We start from the raw sequence: 19,076 nt of genomic DNA on the forward strand, positions 1-19,076 counted from the left end.
AAAATGTTTGAGATATTTTTGGCTTGCTGCTTTCTAGCATATAGTGAAGCCCTCACTTGACATTTGATGCAAATAGGCCCTACCCATAAGGACCATACTTGCAATGAATGCATTCCAAGAATGGCATTTGGAGCCAAATGTGCATGTTAGACATGTCCTCAGATTGGCCAAGTCTAATAAGGTCAATTTTCATGTGAGGAATGGCGTTTACATACTAGTACCTAGACGCTATAATGATTATGTACTTGCTTGGTTGGATCTCTTAAAATTCATCCTTTGGTAATTTTCAGTGACAACACCGCTTATGGATCCCAATGAGAAGGAATTGGATTCCGATCTTCTAGATTGTGTGATTCGAATCCAATCATTATGTGATCAACATTGAACATCTGTAAAATTTCAAGATGATCTCTTGACGATTCTCTTTGAAGGTTTAGATCCAAATGTCGGAAAGAGGACAGTGACATCCCCTGAGAAGAAGTGCTTGCATCGCTCTTGGTTTGTAATCCAAGCAATTGGAATGGACGAGTAGGAAAAAAACAAATTCCATGAAACTTTTCTCAATTGTTACGCATGTACAAAGAGAAAGGCATGGTCACCCCTCAAGAATGGAAGCTTTGTGTTGGCACTAAGGATACTTCGCATGGTCCTCAAGTGTTTGAGCCTAGCATGGAGGATGCATACGAGCGTGTTGTTCTAAAGTGTAGATGTAGTATGGAAGGCAATACTTCAACTTTGCAACATGATTGCAGTACGTGTTGTGCAAAATGTCCCCAATGTAGAAGCCAAGAAAAGAAATGATACCATTTCAATATACCTCCTTTATAGATCAATTGCAATTGATATGTGGGAGTGAGTCATTTTGTCATGATTTTCTCGCCATGTGGAGAGAGAAAGAGCACAGTGGCTTGGAAAAGAAACATGCGACTATCCATCACATATTAATGAGTTTTGGGATGGGGAAAATACAAGAATGTACCAAGATTTTTGGAATCCATATGTGCATTGGGAGGCGCTGGTGATTTGCAATAATGAATGTTGCAAACACTCATACAGGGCTTTTCTAGAAGACTTAAGAAGTCCTGAGCTACTATCAGGATGGAGAGAGGATCTCCAAGAGTATCAATTCAAATGCTCAAAGTGTTTTAAGGATATTCATTCACAACGAATAATGATACAGGTACATTTGTTTGCATCTTTAGCAATGCATATTTGTATTTTGACTATTTGCATGCACTTTTGGTTAACTCAATGATTTTTTTTTAAAACAAAGGGAGATCCGTGCAATTTTTCTCTTATGCTACATTGGGATGGCTTTCAAGCCGCCTCTACAACGGTAAAAGATAGTGCTATGGTTGAAATAGTGGTGCTAAATGGGGGTAAAAGATCAATTGTGGGATCTTTGACAGTATTATTTCTACCCCTCTCGCATAGGGACTTGGAGAGAAATCATAGTGACATCCTTAGCGCTTTCTTACATCTCTTATTTCTTGATCTAGAAAGATTTTTTTTGGAGGGTTTTGATGTGAACTATGCTTACCTTGCAAATGACATTAGTAACAAAATACAAGGTGGAAGAGTGACATTGAGGAGCATGCTTATGCTATGTGTAGGAGACCATCCTGCATAGTGTAAGTTAGGACAAGTTAAAGATGGAGGGATGAGTTTCTGTAGACAAGATATTCCAAAGGAAAAACTTGTGAATGACCGCTATGTCTATGATGCAAATCAATATCAAGGTCGATATCCTCCGAAAAAATGGCATGCCGAGGACATGTGGAATAGCATAAGACAATCCAAAAGATGCATGACAAAGGAGAGAAAGGAGGAAGTTCTTAGAGATGGAGGCCTATCCAGTGAATCTAAATTGTGGAGGCTTTTTCTATTTATCTGGGTTTGATATTTCCAAGTACTTGGTTTATGGTGCGATGCATGTTTTGTCTTTGAACTTATTTCAAAAGTTTATAAGGAAGTTGATGTCTGAATCTGCAACATCTATGAAGAAATAGATTGATAAGGCCATGAAAGAAGTAGAGAAAGAAATTCCCAAGGCTATTGTGAATAGCAAAAGGTGGCCCCGTAATCCTTCTCGCCATTACAAAATTTTTGAAGCAGAGGAATGCCAAAAGTTCATTCAGTGGTGCTTACCTCATATCTTGAATGTGGTTCATGGCATTTCAAAAGAGGACGTTGTCATTGGGAAATTATTGATTGATATTTCACACATGTTTTTTGAGTGCACAAGGCGGAAGGGTTGGACAAAGGATGACATTGAAGTTTGTCGTTCTCTCTTTCTTTGATGGTGCATCTTATCGAAGGAATGGGAGGGGCCAAATAGCTCCTCTTTAGAGCATGTTGTAGGTTTGTTCTTACTTATTGGCATTTTATTGTGGCTTACAATTTTGGGCTGAAACAATCAATAATATTTTGTCATTTGTTCTTTTTTTATAGGGAACGGCGAACTTCTTGATGACATCGTGAGACATGGGTCTCACGATTTCTTTTGGTGCTTCTCATTTGAGAGAAGCATTTCAGGCTTCTTGAGTATACATACCAACAACAAGGCAAATGAGATATCATACACGAAGTTTCATAGTCGCCACTTGTTTACAAGAGTATGGAAACAAATGAGTACCAAGAATGACAAAACAAGGTGCTTTGACAGAGATCAGATGTTTGTACATTCTTTTTTGGTTCTTTAGGAGGGTAATGAAGATGGAGATTATCCGAAGGAATGTGAAGATTGGCATAAAAGATGCATTATGCGAGCTTCATCGGAGAGAAAAGTGCAAGATGCATGGAATGCATGCCGTAGACTTCTCCCAAGCAGTTGCAAGCATCTAATAGACAAAAAGGGCATTGTAGTTGGTGGAAACAAGAGAAAATTCTTTACACTCAACACATTTGAGAAGGAATCATTGCTAGCCATCTATAATTGGGTGCAACCTTCTTCAAACACTTTAGAGATAATCTGTTATGGTGGTGTACTATGTTCAAAGGCCTTTTTGCATGAATGTAGGTATGCAATAGGTGATTATGTGGTTTTGGAAGACCAACCTTCTCAACCAAGTAGATTAGAAGAGATCGTATGGAGAGGACGTTTGAAGAAGTTCTTTATTCATGAACAAGGGGGGGAGATTGAATTATTTATGACTGTAGACGCTTTGTTGCAAAGAGATTTTATAATGGATAAGGTGATAGGGATGCCTTTGGTGCATAGAAGCAAGAAGGCTAGCACCATGCTTATCATAAGGCCGTTTGCTTGGGTAAAGCATAAGTTTTTTTGGCTAAGATCTATCATCACTGAAATGGATATTATGGATGAGCTGAGTGGGCATAAGGTTTGCAAAGATTGGTGTGTCCAGGGCAACTAGGTTGTGTTCCACCGTGGCCTGAGCCGGGGGATCTTGTACTTGCATTCTATACTGATTCTGAGATGAGAGAAGCTTTTATCGTAGAACACAACAACCATAATAGAAAAGCCCTGCTCTTTTGGGCTCATGATCACCATGCGAGTGCTCTATGGTTTGATTGGAATTTGATTGTTTGTGTGCTTTCGAGCTCTTCTATCGAGGTACTTTTCAATGTATGTATTTTTCCTTCCTTGTCTCATATTTTGAATATGCAATTAACTTTATAATTGTTTCTTTTTTTAAGGTGGCAAGAGATGAGGATCCTAATGCATAGCAAATATAAATTTGGACATGAGGCTAGTGGTGCTCTCAACAACAACCAAATTGTTATACTTTTTTTTCAATGGTTTTGCCTCAATTGGTCTACAACATGGGACGATCTTGGGTCCCATGAAGTTGGTTGTGAAGTCTTAGGTCCCATGCAGTCTATACAATGGGTTTGCATGAAGATAGGGTAACTAGTTAGTAATGGGTTTCCAATGGAGGTTTCGGTATACAATATAACATTTTTATTTGGATAATGAGGTATCTTTGGATTGCGCTTATGAGGGTATTTTGGTTTCTATTTACTACGAGTTGTAAAACGAGAGCTCTCTGTTGGGCCCTTGTTGTGGCTTCTGCATTTTGGTCGCTATTGTTCTTGTGATATAGTTTTGATATCTTTTCATCATATGAGTTTTTTATGCTTTGAATTGTGGTCCTTCATGGGATAACGGGAAAGGATGTATATTTTAGGGAACCTTCAAATTTGTGGAATTGTAGATTGCATTGAATCAATATGGTAAGGTGTCTTTGTGCAGTGTTTCCTTGAACTTGAGGAAGCATTGTTAATGAATTGTAATCAAGCAACAACAAGGTCTTCTAGCTTCAGCCGTGGAAGTTGCACGAGCTTGGGAGATTTTAACCGCGCAATGTGAGACCCTTGTGTTCGTGTCACGTGCGCACTTCACTTGCGCCACATGGACATGCTTCTGCCATGGTTTAACATCAATCATAGCCTAGCTTAGGATTGAGCCTGACACTTTGAGGACGTACATGCCCAGGTGGGTCACAGTTGCATACCCTCTCTTGCACAGTCAATTAGCATGAGTATTTTTCAGAGTACTGAACCCTTTTTGCCAAAGTACCCATTTTTCACGTATTTATATATGACTTTTGTTGGAAGAGTAGGTAGGGCAATTTGCTAAAGAGCTAGAAAAGAAACCATTGGGCACTTAGTAGAAGCATATAGAAGAGTCGACACCCATACCAAAGCAAGCAGGCACCCAGTGTTTTCTCAACGATCTGCCCATCATTTTTAGCCTCCGGCAATCAACATTTTCAGCGACTACCACCAGCGTTTTCAGTTCCCCATCTTAGCCTCGCGAGAACCCGCATCCTTTGGTTGCAGATCCTCCCTAGATTCCCCATATACTACCACATCAGCCTAGCATTTTAGATTCAACAGGCCCCAATCAGCATTTTGCAATTTTAGCCCAGATCAGCCAGCGTTTTTCATTTCAGCACTAGCCCGACAAAGTGGTCACAAATCCAGGCCACGGTACCGCAGCAGAGCAAGCAGGTACCCACAGGTCCTAGTGTTTTCTCAACGATCAGCCCAATGTTTTCAGCCTCCATCAATCAACGTTTTCAGTCACTACCACCAGCAGTTTCAATTCCCAATCTTAGTCTTGCAAGAACCTGCATCCTTTGGTTGCAGATCCTTGCCAGATTCCCCATCTAGTACTAGATCAACCTAGCATTTTTAGATTCAGCAGACCTCAATCAACACTTTGCAATTTCAGCCCAGATCAGCCAGCGTTTTTCATTTCAGCCCTAGCCCAGCTAAGCGCTTGCAGATGCAGCCGCGATACCGCCACAGCAGAGTAAGCAAGCACCCATAGGTCCCAGCATCTTCTCATCGATCAGTCCAATGTTTTCAGCCTCCAGCAATCAGCATTTCCAGCCACTACCGCCTCCTAGTCTTAGCTTTGCAAGAACCTGCATCCTTTGGTTGCAGATCCTGGCTAGATTCCCCATCTAGTTCTAGATCAATCTAGCATCTCAAATTCAGCAGACCTCAATCAATGTTTTACAATTTCAGCCTAGATCAGCCAGAATTATTCATTTCAGCCCTAGCCCCACGAAGCGGTTGCAGATCCACGGTTGCAGATCCAAGCCGTGGTACCGCCACCACAATAGCAGATCCACGAAAGAGTATCTAGAGTTTTCAGTTTTAAACCTTGACGCCGTCGTCATTGACACCATCCTCATCGTCTACATCATCATCATCGTTGTGGATCCCCATCTTGACGACGAAACCTTCATCAACGTCATCGCAGATCCCTATCTTGGCGACGACACCTTTGTCATCGTCATTGCAATCTCGGACTTGACGACGATACCATCGTCATCATCGTCACAGTCACCATCGTCATCGTCATTGTCGTCAACGATATCATCATTGCCGACATAGACTAGTAGTACCCGTCATCAACATCACTGTCTGTGACATAGAACCGTCGTTGACTTCACCATCTTCGACACAGTATTGTTGTCGACTTCATCGTCATCTCGACAAAGACCCTTAGTACCTTGTCATCGACTTCATCGTCTTCGACATATACCTCATCTCGACGTCACCGTCTTCAACACACAACAGTTCGTCGACATCTTTGCTTTCGATTATCAGCCAAATATACTATTGTGGCATTTACGCATCAGGTAAGTTTGGGTTTTCCTTGTCAATAAAATGTTAATGTTGTGGTATTTTCCTATCGTGGTTGATGGAAATTTCTAGATCCAGTGGGATCAGCTTGTTGTCGTAGGTTGTAAGGTGATTGAACTATGTGGAGGTGTTCTCTACATCAAGTAAGTTATATAATGATTGCAAGTCTCTTTTTTGTGTGATGATGTTTAATGGTATGGTGAAGTGCCTTTGGAGTGTATGATCTATAAAATCTTTTTGTATAGCACATTTTGAAAGAAGTAGTGTGGTTGTGGTTATCGTTGCTTCCACACTCATAATGATTTGTGGTTAGTAGAATGTTTGAAAAGTTAAATTGGGTTTGATGATTCCAGGAGCAGCTTCCAGTTGATCCAAGTTGAGAATTGATGATACCCGAAGCTGAAGTTGGGGTGTTCTTAAACATGTGTGATAGGTGATTAAAAATCAAACTTATACAAAAGAAAAGTTGAGAGCTTTGAAAGCTTGTGTCAGCTAATTCTTTACTTTTGTTTTTGCTAGTGTGACGCATTTTTATGATTTAATAGAGGCTTAAATTCGTACATGAGAGAACATATGTTGCATGTGTTTATTGTGGTGCTTGAATAGTTTCCTTATGCATCATCTCACAATATATTATGCTTTTTGGTTTCTTTCATGGTTCTAACATCATTCTCAACATTATTTCTTGGAGAGCACCACCTACTTGTTTACTCTCAACAATGAGCACAACTACTCTAGTGTGTCAGACTATTTACATAAAAGCCTAATTTTAGGCAATAAAAGTTGGGCACATTTGATCTTGCACACCCTCGTACATGGGTATTAGGTATACTCCACAACCAAGGGGTTTAAGTTTTCTCATTACATTGTGCTCCTTAAAAAAACTAGGTATAGGTAAAGGAGTCACCAGCTTCACAAGGTTTTGAGTTCATAATAAAAACTTCAATTGTAAGTTTACCCAATGACATTGACGTTGATACCAGTTGCTATAGCATTGTAACAACTTCTTCACGGGAGTTTACCCATGCATCGGCATGACTGGTCTTGCACATACATGCTTAAGTGCAAGGTTCCCACAAACTAGTATAGCCATCTTGGCCCCAAAACCTAAAGCTATTAGGGACAATATAGCTAAATTTGCAAGCCAACACCTTCGCGAGAGTTTACCCATCAGTAGGACTGGTCTCTGCACAGCATTGTACCAACACCTTCGTGAGAGTTTACCCATCAGTAGGACTGGCCGTCTTGCACATACATGCTTAAGTGCAAGGTTCCCACAAACTAGTGTAGCCATCTTGGCCCCAAAACCTAAAGCTATTAGGGACCTTCAATATAGCTACTTTTGTAATCCTTACAACTAAATACCACAAGTAAGTCTCATTAATTGTCTCCTAGTTGTGCTTAACCCAATAGTCTTTAAACACCAAGGGAACATCTTAATCACACCCCTGAGTGAGTGCTTCTTTGAGTATTTTAAAAGGAGAGTGAAATTATGCATACTACAAATTGCCTAGCAATTCTGCATAGGTCCACTTAGTTCCCCTAATTGAATAGGCCCTTACAAGAATTTATCTCACATGGAGAGACCTCTTAAAAGTCTCATTGATCCTAGGTATGTGTTTATCACCATGGAAGGCCAAAATGTGTGGGTGTTTCTTGTCATCCAAGGTCAAAATAACCCTTACCAACTTGCAAGAGTTCAATGCTCAAAGTTCACGTTAATTTCTAGATTGAGGGCCAAGATTTAACCAAAAAGATGTTTTTCTTTTCCCTAGTTAGGACCTCTCTCTCTCTCTCTCTCTCTCTCTCTCTCTCTCATAAGAGGTCTCACTTCAACACTTGTCAGTCGATAGATCTTTGTTGCCTCTTGGGATTTTTCCCACGATAACAAAAATTCCTCTTTTCTTCTTCTCTTTACCATGATTTTCTAAGAGGATTTTGGTGAATACTTCACTGTGTGCGTTACACATCAGCAAAGAGTGGACGGGAGTTCTTTTAATAAAAATACATGAACTACTACTTTTTTTGGGGGTAGAAAAGTGGGTTGTTAAAAGTGAGGAATAGATGAAGAGCAATGGTGAGAAGACAAATATACCTACTATTAGCCATATGTGACGTGCGGGTTTCTTGCTAGATTAAGTCCTTGGAGGATCTGCCTACCCAACAACATTGGCCATAGTGTGAATATGCCTAGCAAGTGTCTTCTATTAGTAGGGGCCATGGAAATGTTTCTTGTCAGGCTTCTTATGCACACAACCACTCCCTATCCACATTGTCATCTCTTGAAGGTTTCTTGCGAGGCTATTTTAACCAAAAGCAAAGTAAGGGTTTCCTAGGCTATGGAAAGGAAGTATTGGTTGTTTTAACAAGATGCAAAGTAAGGATTTCTTTTTGGGTTGTGCAAAGGGAGCCCTTGGCTATTTTAACCAGATGTAAAGTGAGGGTATCCTTGCAACAAATTTATCAGAGTGCTTGTATGGGAGGATATGCCCAGTAAGGCTGGCCAAGGAAGCTCTTGGCTAATTTCACTAGATGGTTTGGGGTTTCTTGCCAGGCAAAGTCCTTGGAGTGCCCTTATGGGAGGATATTTCCATCAAATTTAGCCACAAGAGCACTAAAATTATTGATGATCTTTTTGTGCAAAATTTTGTATCTTGGAGCTCATTAATTGCAGCACATGCCCAACATGGCTATCGAAAGGAAGGTCTTGGTTGTTTTAATCGGATGCAAAGTACGGGTTTCTTGATAGGATATGGAAAGGAAGCTCTTGGCTATTTTTAGCTAATTGAGGAAGCTTCAAGCACGTTGAATGCAAGACTATGCCCAACATAGATGTGGAAACAAAGCTCTTGTCTATTTAACCAAATGCAAAGTGGAGTCTCTTTCCAAGCTATGGAAAGGAAACTCTTTGTTGTTTTAAGCAAATACAAAGTGAGGGTTTCTTGCCATACAAAATACTTGAAGTGCCCTATCCGAGGATATGGCCAACAAGGTTGGCTGAGGAAGCTTTGGGCACATCCATTGTTGGATATGCCCAACAAGGCTATGTAAAGGAAGATCTTGGCTGTTTTTGCAAGATACGGTCAGAGTTTATTGTCAATTTGTGAAAAGAAATCTCTTGGCTATTTTAACCAGATGCGAAGTGATGGTTTCTTATAAGAAATTCCTTAGAGTGGTCTGATGGGAGGATAGGCCCAACACAGCTAACCCAGGAAGATCAGTCAATGTGCAGGCCTTACATGTATGCTCAATGTGGTTGCCTTAGAAAAGCATGAAAATTATTAACTAATTTTTAACGCATTTTTTAAGAATCTTTAAGCACATTGATTACAAGATATGCCCAACATGGCTATGGAAAGGAAGATCTTGGTTGTTTAACCAAGAGCAAAGTGAGGGTTTCTTGCTAGGTTGTGGAAAAGCAGCTCTTGGCTATTTTACCTATTTGGGTCGATTTCACCATCCATTAATTAATTAGACACCCACATTCGTTCTCCCAATTTGGCAAAAGTCAAGCTTTGTCTTTTCGCTGCTGTTCTCGCGTGCACTGAAATGCCTCCCTCCCAATTTGGCTGCCTTGGCGTGGTCGCGCAACCCTCACTTGGCCTCGCCTGCCATGCATTGATTACTGTATCGCCATGCACTACAACTGGATCGCCTCTCGGCGATACCTCCTGCTGCAGTCCCACATCGCTGGCCCTCCCAATTCCTCTGCTCATCTCTCTTCCAAACCCACCATTAATTTCGCTCTTGCCTTGCCATGGCCAGCTCCTACACTTGTGCATGCGCATCTGCAGCAACCTGTTTTGCTTCCCTTCACAGCGCAGCAGCCACGCGAAAAATGTCTCTTCCTCTCTCTCCGCCACCTTTTTTCACAAGGCGATAAAATCTCCCGTCTCTTTCTCTGTCTCCCCTCCACGTGCCCTCACCCTCGAATGAGGCCCTTTTTCAAAGTCCCCCCCCCCACCCCCAAGCTCACAGAGTGTATCTCAGTAGGTACCCAATTAATAAGACCCTGAAAAACTCGTTTTGGGCACCTACTTGAACCATATCCCAAGTGATGGTTTCTTACCATATAAAGTCCTTGCTCTTATGGAAAGATATTCCCATGAAGGTCGATCGCTCTAGCAAAGGGCATGCCTGCTTTTAGATGCAATCACCTATGCTTCCTCTTTGAAGGCATGTGCCATTGCTTAAGATGTTGACATAAGTGAGAGAATTTACAACGAATTCCTAGTTTGGAGCTTTAGCAAAACATTTCTTATTTGATAGTCCTTTGCTTAACATGCATATATGTTGTGCCTTTCTTTTAAACTTATTTCATTGAAAACTACATTGCTTTTGCATTTGCGAGGCATCAAAACTATGGTTGTAAGATTTGCAAACTCAAGATGGCTAAGTGTCACTGGAAAGAGTTCTTAAAACCAGTAAAAACATTTTTATGGAAAAATAACACGAAATCTTCCAGGCCATGGCAATGGGCCCGTTGGGAATCAGTTACTCGGTCGGGGAATCAAGGAGGCCTCAGGATTCTCAACCGTGTGGCCCATGCAGAAGCTTGCTGTGCCAAGTCCATTGTTTCCTTGGCTAAACAAGATCAAGTTTGGGCTGTCATGATCAGAGATATGATAGAAGCAGATAAACTTGGCTCGAAGGGAGGAAAGTGGAGAGGGGTGAAGGTTCATGACAAATTGCTAGCCCCGGCGTGGTCTCCGGCGTGGTCTACCTTAAGACTAGAGGGAAGCTCAAGATAATTGGTAAGAAAATGAAATAGAGTAGCAGGAGTCTTAAAGTGGGGGGAAGAAGCCAGATACTTCAAGAACTCCATCTTGCATTGGTCCCCCTAGCTCTCCAAAGTTGTAGATCTGCCACAAACTCTCGATTGGATTGAGACAGCCAGGAAGCTGAATAATAAGGGTCTGATCCAACTTGAGCACTTCTGGGATAGTGTCAATAAGAGTTGGAAAACCATTGACCTTATGGTTGCCCAGTACCAACTCAATAGCTTGGTTGTCTTGCTTGTCCACAAAGTGATGAAAGAACTTGACAATCTAGTGATGCCAATCTGTGATTCGAAGTTGGACTGGAATTCCTGGAAGCAGTCTCTTGTGGAAACCCCATACTAAAACCATTTATCAGACAATGATGCAAAAGAAGAATTGGTCTAGGCCCCTTAACAAGCTATGGAAAAAGCAATAGCCAGAGGAAAGGTGGGAGCATGTAATGGAGAACAAACATATGGAAGCCAAAGGTTCCACAGTACATGAAGGTTTTCTTATGGAAGGTTATTTGGGGTGCTCTACCAAATGGGGGTGAAGATTCAAGAGAGAGGGATTGGGTCAGATCGATGCTTGGGGTGCATGTTAGCTAGTGAAGATCTGGCCCACCTATTCATGGACTTCCCAGCTATAAAAGGCCTCGCAGGGAAAGTATGCAAGTGGGTCCAGAGAACATGGAAAATTAGTTTTTTCAAGACTGACCTATGCCTTGGAGGTAAAAATTCAGGTAGTCCTGCACTCCTCGTCGGCACTTAGATCGCCATATACTTCTTCTTTCATAATGTATGGTAGACAAGGAACCACCGTGTTTTTGAAGGAGGATTTGAGGTGGCAAGCTTCGCAGAAATTATACAGGAAAGCAAAGTGCTAATATGGGCACTCGGGTGCAAGCATCACTCGAAGGATTGGTCTAGGACTACTTGTGCCTTGTTGTCAGCAGATGGAATGCCTAGGATGGGGGCAAATCTTGGCCATCAATAAATAAAAGATCTTAGAATGACAAGAGTATGGACCTTGGGTATCAAGGATGTGGAGACAGGGTGGTAGGGGTGGCTGCCCTAATAGCCGTTGTAATTATGATCCCATGGCTTAACATGAGCATGACACAACCTTGTAATTTTTTGGGCTACTCAATATAATCCACTCATAATTGTGAGTTTTGCTATAAATAAAAAAAAAAGATTTGCAAACTTTACAAGCTCAAACACATTAACCAAGACATTGTGGGTTGTTTCCAAGATTGGCATCAGAGTATTGTCGAGGACATCAACAGCTCTGTTGACAAGCCGCTTCTCAATGCTTGTTACCATATACATGTGGTAGTGATGTGTGTGAACACACTAGGACCATCGGGGCATTTTTTCCCTCTTTAGGAGGTTTTTTCTCTCGTGCATTGTATATACGCCCATCACTCTAGGGCTATCTATCTTTCCATTGCACACTAAGCAATACACTCTCTGTTGTGTGCCTTGAATCTCCTTCGTCTTCTCCAAGCTGTGTGTGTTTCCCTGCATCCCTAATTCCAACAATTGGTATCAGAGCAGGTCACGTCCTCTTGGGCTTAGTCGCTAGCGTCACCAAAACACCCCTGCTTGTTTTCTCAGATTTCAACGAGCTTTGGCGAGCGTCCGCAGGTCGACAAAAAATTTGGGACTCATAATTTTATTCGGGCTCATTTCGACCTTTGTTACCACTACAGCTAGGTCTTCACATGCAATTTTTTCATTTTATGCAGAATTTTTGTTAGTGCCAATTACTGCATAACAAGTCCCATATAGTCTGTTGAGGGTTGTGCTATATACCATGTGCTAGTCTCACTCAATTTCTCCTCATTTTGGACAAATTTCATATCAAGTGCAGACATTTTCCATGGTTGACAACAACACAGATGTGTTCAAGATGTTTGTTGGACAGATTGGATGGGGACAATTACCCTATGTGGGCTTACATGATGCAACATGTACTTGTATCAAAGGGAGTTTGGAACATTGTGTAGGGCATTGATGTATGTCCTTGTACTGTGGATGGAGGCGATGTTGAGGATGCTCTAGGTTTTGCTACCAAGGTTGCTGTTGTCAGAGCTATTTTGCCTATGGCTGAGCAGGCTGGTTAGGATGTAAGAGATGCATAGGCTCCCAAAATCTTCAAAATAGGCTTGGGATATTCTAGCAGGTCTTTATGCAACCCGCAATGAGGCTAAAATTGTTTTGCTGCGTTGTCGTGCCTCTTTGCAGGCACGAGGTGAAAGATGCATGTTTGCATACAAATTCGAGGTTTTGACAAGCTTATGTACAGTAATACTGCCAGTGTCAGAGTATCTCAAGAGTTAGTCGGGAGCTTGTATCTCGAGAATCCAGTGTCCAGTGTTAGAGAGTCTCAAGAGCTAGGTCCAGTGTTCAACGTCAGAGTATCTCAAGAGCCAGTCTCGAGAGCCAGTACTACCAATTCGACTGTCCAGCACAAGTACTACCAGTTCTAGTGTCTAGTGTTAGAGTATCTCAAGAGTCAGTCGGGAGCCTGTATCTTGAGAAACTAGTGTCCAGTGTCAGAGAGTCTCAAGAGCAAGTACTCGCAGTTCCAGTGTTCAACGTCAGAGTGTCTTGAGCATCAGAGTCTCAAGAACCAATCTCGAGAAGCCAGTGTCTCCAATTCCAATGTCTTGGGAGCTTGTATCTCGAGAAGCCAATGTCCAGTGTCAGAGTATCTCTGGATCTTGTGTCTCAAAGAGCCACTGTCTTTCGAGTGTCCAATGCCAGTACTGCCAGTTCTAGTGTCCAGTGTTAGTATCTCGAGAGTCAGTCGAGAGCTTGTATCTCGAGAAGCGAGTGTCCAACATTAGAGAGTCTCGAGAGCCAGTACTGGCAGTTCCAATGTCCAACTTCAGAGAGTCTTGAGAGCCAGTCTCGGGAGCTAGTACTGGCAGTTCTAGTGTTCAGCATCAAAGTCTCGAGAACCACTCTCAAGAAGCCAGTGTCTAGGGAGCCTGTATCACGAGAAGCTAGTGTCCAGTGTCAAAGTATCTCCGGATCTTGTGTCTCAAAGAGCCAGTGTCTCAAGATCCAGTCTCGAGAGCCAGTACTACCAGTTCCAGTGTCCAGTGCCAGTACTGTCAGTTCCAATGTCCAATGTTAGAGTATCTAGAGAGTCATTCGGGAGCCTGTATCTCAAAAACCCAGTGTCCAGCATCAGAGAGTCTTGACAACGAGTCTCAAGAGCCAATCTGGCAATTCCAGTGTTCAACGTCAGAGTGTCTCGAGCGTTAGAGTCTCGAGAACCGGTCTCAAGAAGCCGGTGTCTCCAGTTCCGGTGTCTCAGGAGCCTCTATCTTGAGAAGCCAGTGTCCAATGTCCAATGTCCAATGCCAGAGTATCTCGAGAGCTAGTAGTGCCAGGTACAGTGTCCAGCGTTAAAGTATCTCGAGAGCTAGTATCTTGAGAGCCAGCCAGTGTCCAGTTCCAGTAATACTAGTACCAGCACACAAGTATCAAACCGAGGAGCTTTGGATTCCAAGTTAAAAGTTGAAGTTTTGTATGGCGGGGCCAGTCATACGAGTACCAGTTGTACTAGTGTCAGTACAACACAGGAAATTTGAAACAAGTACCGACTCTTAAGTGTTGAGCAGTGGAGCTTAAGGAAAGCTAATAATAGCATCTAGGGTCCAAAAAATAGGGAAAAGCGAGAATTACAGACGCTATGAAAAAATCTAAATAAGGAAGAGAGGCTAAAAATAGGGGGTTGGGCGCGTTTTTAAGGACAGGTTTTTAGGCGTCAAGGGGGATAGAGTTTTTTTGGGGAGAGAGAGAGGAGGAAGGGATTTTTTTGGCAAGGACATGGAAAGTTGAAGAGAAAAAGGGTACAAACGTGACTTGAGGGAGCGAAGTTTTATCTAGCAGACTGTGGATTTCTCCAACGGGTTTGGATTATATGATTGGGGGATTTCAAAGCGACCCGCATACAAATGTTGGAGTATGAAACCATTTTGTACCAAAGGTTCCAGATATCTGAGTAATGGAAACATCTTCTGATTTCTAGTCTTGATCAAGTGTTTATTTGTATTCTAAGTTGGATTTAAGCCTTTAAACTTTGATATGATCCCTAATATTCTCTTACAATTCTCTCTAAGCATCTCTTTATCATCTTATTAACACTAAATCAGCCTAAACCGCACTAGTTTCCATCGGTAAGCACCTCGTCTGCTCCTCCGTCTATAGCCAGAAGCCCGACGCTTTCTCGGTCGATCCTGGAGAGACGTGCACTCCGACAAATTTGGTGAACCCGATGTGAACTTGACCGGGGTAGACGGAAGTAGTGATGTCGGCAGGCCAAGATAATGGTATGCAGCAGTGAATGCATCAATTTGCTGCACTGATGCATCAACAACATCTGCACCATCAGCAAATGATGACTGAAAGAGAAATGGAAGCTCAGATTTGTGAAGCCAGACAAGCAGTGGTGACAGATAAATTGGGACGCTTTGAAGGTCGTGACATTTCTAAATTTTGCAAAGTTTATGAGCAGGTTATGGAAGACAAGGGAGCAGAGGAGCACGCTGCAATGGAGAGTTTTGTACTTGTTATCATCCCTGAATTACATGCACGGATTGAGGAACTCAGGACTGCACATGGTGTTGTGGGCGGAGTTCAAACAAGCTCTCAAGGATGAATATTTTCTTGAGGATAAGGAGCGTGTTTTACAAAGAAGAGTTTTTTGAAGTGGGTGGAGCAGCATAATAAGGGGCTATCTGCTCTTGAATTGTTAAGAGAATTTGAAAAAAGATTTTCTCAATTGTCTGCAACTGAACGGTGTCGTGCAGCTCCGTTGCCATGAAGAGAAAAGAGCAGAGGAATGCAAGCTAAGCTTCTTTGAAGCCTACACATTAAGTAAGCAGTGATCAGGGCTTGATAACAAGCCAAGCTTAATGATTAATGTATGCCATATGCGGCTTCAAAGGGCCAATAGATACCTCAATGATGCCAAAAATGAGTATACTTGCAGTGACCACAGATGAGAGATTATGATCTAGAACTGTAGAGCTTAAAGTGCTCTACCGGCCTGTCTTTACGGCTCGTCGATTGGAGCTACGGTGAAGAAGTTATGACACTTTAAAGTTCAAAGTTTGAGTCGATTGCAGATCCGTACCGGATTGGGCAACTGCAGATGAGGTGACAGAAATGAAAGGAATGCACGGGCCTGAAGTGCTCACTTTGTGGAGCGCGTTGGTCTTTTCATATCGATGATCGGGTTCACGGTTGCCAAGATATTGGCCGGTAAATATTCACTAGGGGCCGGTTCTGTACCACTCCGGTCAGCTCAGTCAATGAGCTGCAGCTGGGATCTTGGAATGCAATGGTCTTTTCAGATCGATGATCGGGTTCACGGTTGCCAAGATATTGGCCGGTAAATATTCACTGGGGGCCGGTTCTGTACCACTCCGGTCAGCTCAGTCAATGAGCTGCAACTGGGATCTTGGAATGCAATGGTCACGGGATATACTCAACAAGGTAGGAGCAGGAAACTGGCTATTTGGAGCAGATGCAAAGAGAGGAAAACTCTCCGAATGCAATCACTTATACTTGCATATTGAAGGCATATGGCACTGTCGAAATAGTAATCCAGGCATTAAAATTCTCGATAATATTGTTGTGCTTGGCGATGCTTCGGCCGAGATGTATGACATGAGTGGTGCCCAAGTGTGGTGCCCAAAAGTCCATAACTCAAATAAATTGGCCGTCCAAAAGCAACTAAACGGAGCCGGCCGCCCAATACCATAACCACCTGGCCGTGCCCAATGGGGTAAATGAAGGGATTTATTGTGTGAAACAAAGGAAAAGAAGGGAGGCGAAGGCCAGGCAGCGAAGAGCGCAGCGCAGGGGAAGAAGCAGGCTCGGAGTGGCGGCTTCGGGCCTCAGGAGATGGCGAGCAAGAGCAAACATTGCTCAGCTGTGTAGGGCGCTCTTATTCGGCCCCAATTTTGCTGGTTTTCGCGATGCTCGACCCCGTCTCCTGCCACGTCATCAAGACGGGTCTCGTGCCACATCAGTCACGGCGCCGTGACTGATGGGTCGAGGCAAAAATTAGGTGGGGACGGGGCTATTTTAGGGAGGAAAAAAAGAAGGCAATAAGGGGAGGAGATAACGAGAGGAAGGGAGGAGGACCAAGGCGAGAAGGGAGGAGGACCAATGCGAGGAGGAAGGGAGCCAAGGCGAGGTCTCTCTCTCTCTCTCCATCTCAAATCAAAGCAAGAACCTTTCTCGCTCTCGTCCTTCGCTAACCAAGCAATCTCTCTCTCGGCCGTAATCAAGAGAGGAGCGTGTAAGGGAGACGATGAGCAATCGAGGGGCTACAAAGAAGCAAGGCGGGACAAGCAAACCAAGGGAAGGCAAATCTCGCTCTTTCTTTCTCTCTTTTGAAGTCGTTTACCAAAGAAGGAAGAAGTAAGGCAAATCAAAGGGCTCTATCTCTCTCGGCCTTTTGGTAAACTGGAGGAGACTCGCTCTTGAGTAAGCAAGGACAGAGGATAAAATCTCTCTACTGTATTTGAAAGATACAAGGGTATCAAGCAGGGGATTTTGTCGGATACTTACCTCCTAATCAGTTTATAAAGACTCTCATGGCGAGTATAAGTGGAAATTTTACAGTCTTGATCTAATTCGAGAGCATTAAACTCTCCTAACTCCATCAGTGCCGTTAACGGTGTAATCGAATTCCACTTCGGCTAATCATGAGCAGTTTAAACCATTTCGATTGTCGAGTTTTAAGTATTTAAAGTGTTGACAAGATCTGTTGCCTTGTGCCGTGCGTCTTGTCTCTCTAATTTCCCACAGCAAGCAGCCCAGTGCTGACCCGGCTCACCTCGCGAACCCATATCCCCCGACAACAGGCTGTTCTTAATTCGGAGAAAGTAGAACTCTTTGTACAGGCTGCAGATCCAAAATTGCAAAAAAGCTAAGTGGATCTCCTCGAGGATCCCATAGGGGAGTTGGGGCTAAAATTGGATTGGAAAGAAGTGATTGAAGCAGTCAATATGGTGGTGAAATGGCAAAAAAGATAGGATAAGTTGGTTGGGATGAATCGAGAGGTGGGAGAAAAGGAAGAAGAGGTTCTTGTGCCGATAAAAGGAGAGGATTCCAAAGCTAGAGGAGTTGTTCATGGATGAGCTTGTGAAGGGATCCAAGAATTGAACATCAATTTGAAAGCTGCAAAGCTTGAAGAGAAAGGTTCGATCTCTCGGTCGAGACAAGGCGGACCACGAAGAGGAATTGGGAGTCAATACTGTATGTGGTGTGACAGTCTTGACTATGTCAGGAATGAGTGCGAGGAGTTTGTTGAAGCCAAGCATAAAGATGTGGTTTTTTGGAAAGATGGTATGATATACTTGCGAGAAATAGGGTTGCCTCTAAAGACCAAATATGGAAGAGTTGGTATAAAGAAAAGCATGGAAAAGATGTTGAAAGGACAGCATGTGAGTGTAGCTGAAGCACTGACCTACAGTGTGCAGATTGAGAACAAAGGGCATGAAAAACCAATTGAAGGTTCTAGCAGGAATGGGGCCTTCTGGCCATATGCTATGACAACACCAAAAAAAGGAAAGGTTGGGTATCAACAATTGTGTCAAGTGGAAAATTGTATTAGGAAGACTACTGGGTGGGAGGACCGTGTAGATTCCCTCTCAGTATATGCATACATAGCTTAATCTCAAGACAATGAGGATTTTGTGGAAGAGAAGCTAAAGAGGGATGAGGATCTGGCTGGAACTTCAAAGAGAATGACGAGATCATAGTTACCAAAGGGAAAGGATTCTAGCTCGGGAGCACCTCCTACACCGCCCGACATCTCAATGGATGAATTTGATAGGAGAAAAAGGCGAAAAAAGTAGGAGGCTCTTCATATAATATGAGATCTAATATTGAACAGGCTACTGATGTGAGGAAAGTACTTGAGGAACGCATTCTGAATAGTAGGGTGGAGTTTACCCTAGGTGAGATCCTAGGTATTGCAAAGCGGGAATTTCATGACAATCTTATTTATCTCATGAAGAGGAAGTGCCAAATATTGTATGGGCCTGAAAATAACCCAACCGAGACACAGAGGGTGCAGAGCATTTATGAACAAATTGAAGCTATTATGGGTAGTGTTAATGAAGAAGAACTAGCTGAGGATGAATGGGGAAGCATAGTGGAC

At 42.7% G+C, this 19,076-nt stretch overlaps 1 protein-coding gene across 1 annotated transcript; it reads left to right on the top strand.

The window, feature by feature from the left end:
• The first annotated feature begins 1,841 nt into the window (after positions 1–1,841).
• LOC147464638 (uncharacterized) lies at positions 1,842–3,687 on the top strand. The gene is made up of 3 exons (XM_086509839.1): positions 1,842–1,887; positions 3,366–3,574; positions 3,658–3,687. The coding sequence occupies exons 1-3, from the start codon at positions 1,842–1,844 to the stop codon at positions 3,685–3,687; spliced, it is 285 nt and encodes a 94-aa protein (XP_086365965.1).
• Positions 3,688–19,076: the final 15,389 nt, after the last annotated feature.

This window comes from Adiantum capillus-veneris, chromosome 1, assembly GCF_014529385.1.
Source record: "Adiantum capillus-veneris isolate H3 chromosome 1, ASM1452938v2, whole genome shotgun sequence".
Lineage (NCBI taxonomy): Eukaryota > Viridiplantae > Streptophyta > Polypodiopsida > Polypodiales > Pteridaceae > Adiantum > Adiantum capillus-veneris.

What these genes read in the sequence shown, in the direction of transcription:
- LOC147464638 (XM_086509839.1), top strand. Translation starts at nt 1,842, where the DNA reads ATGGAGGCCTATCCAGTGAATCTAAATTGTGGAGGCTTTTTCTATT. An exon ending in TTGTGGAGGCTTTTTCTATT is followed by an intron (nt 1,888 to 3,365) that starts TATCTGGGTTTG and finishes TGGTGTGTCCAG; the next exon opens with GGCAACTAGGTTGTGTTCCA. An exon ending in TTTCGAGCTCTTCTATCGAG is followed by an intron (nt 3,575 to 3,657) that starts GTACTTTTCAAT and finishes TCTTTTTTTAAG; the next exon opens with GTGGCAAGAGATGAGGATCC.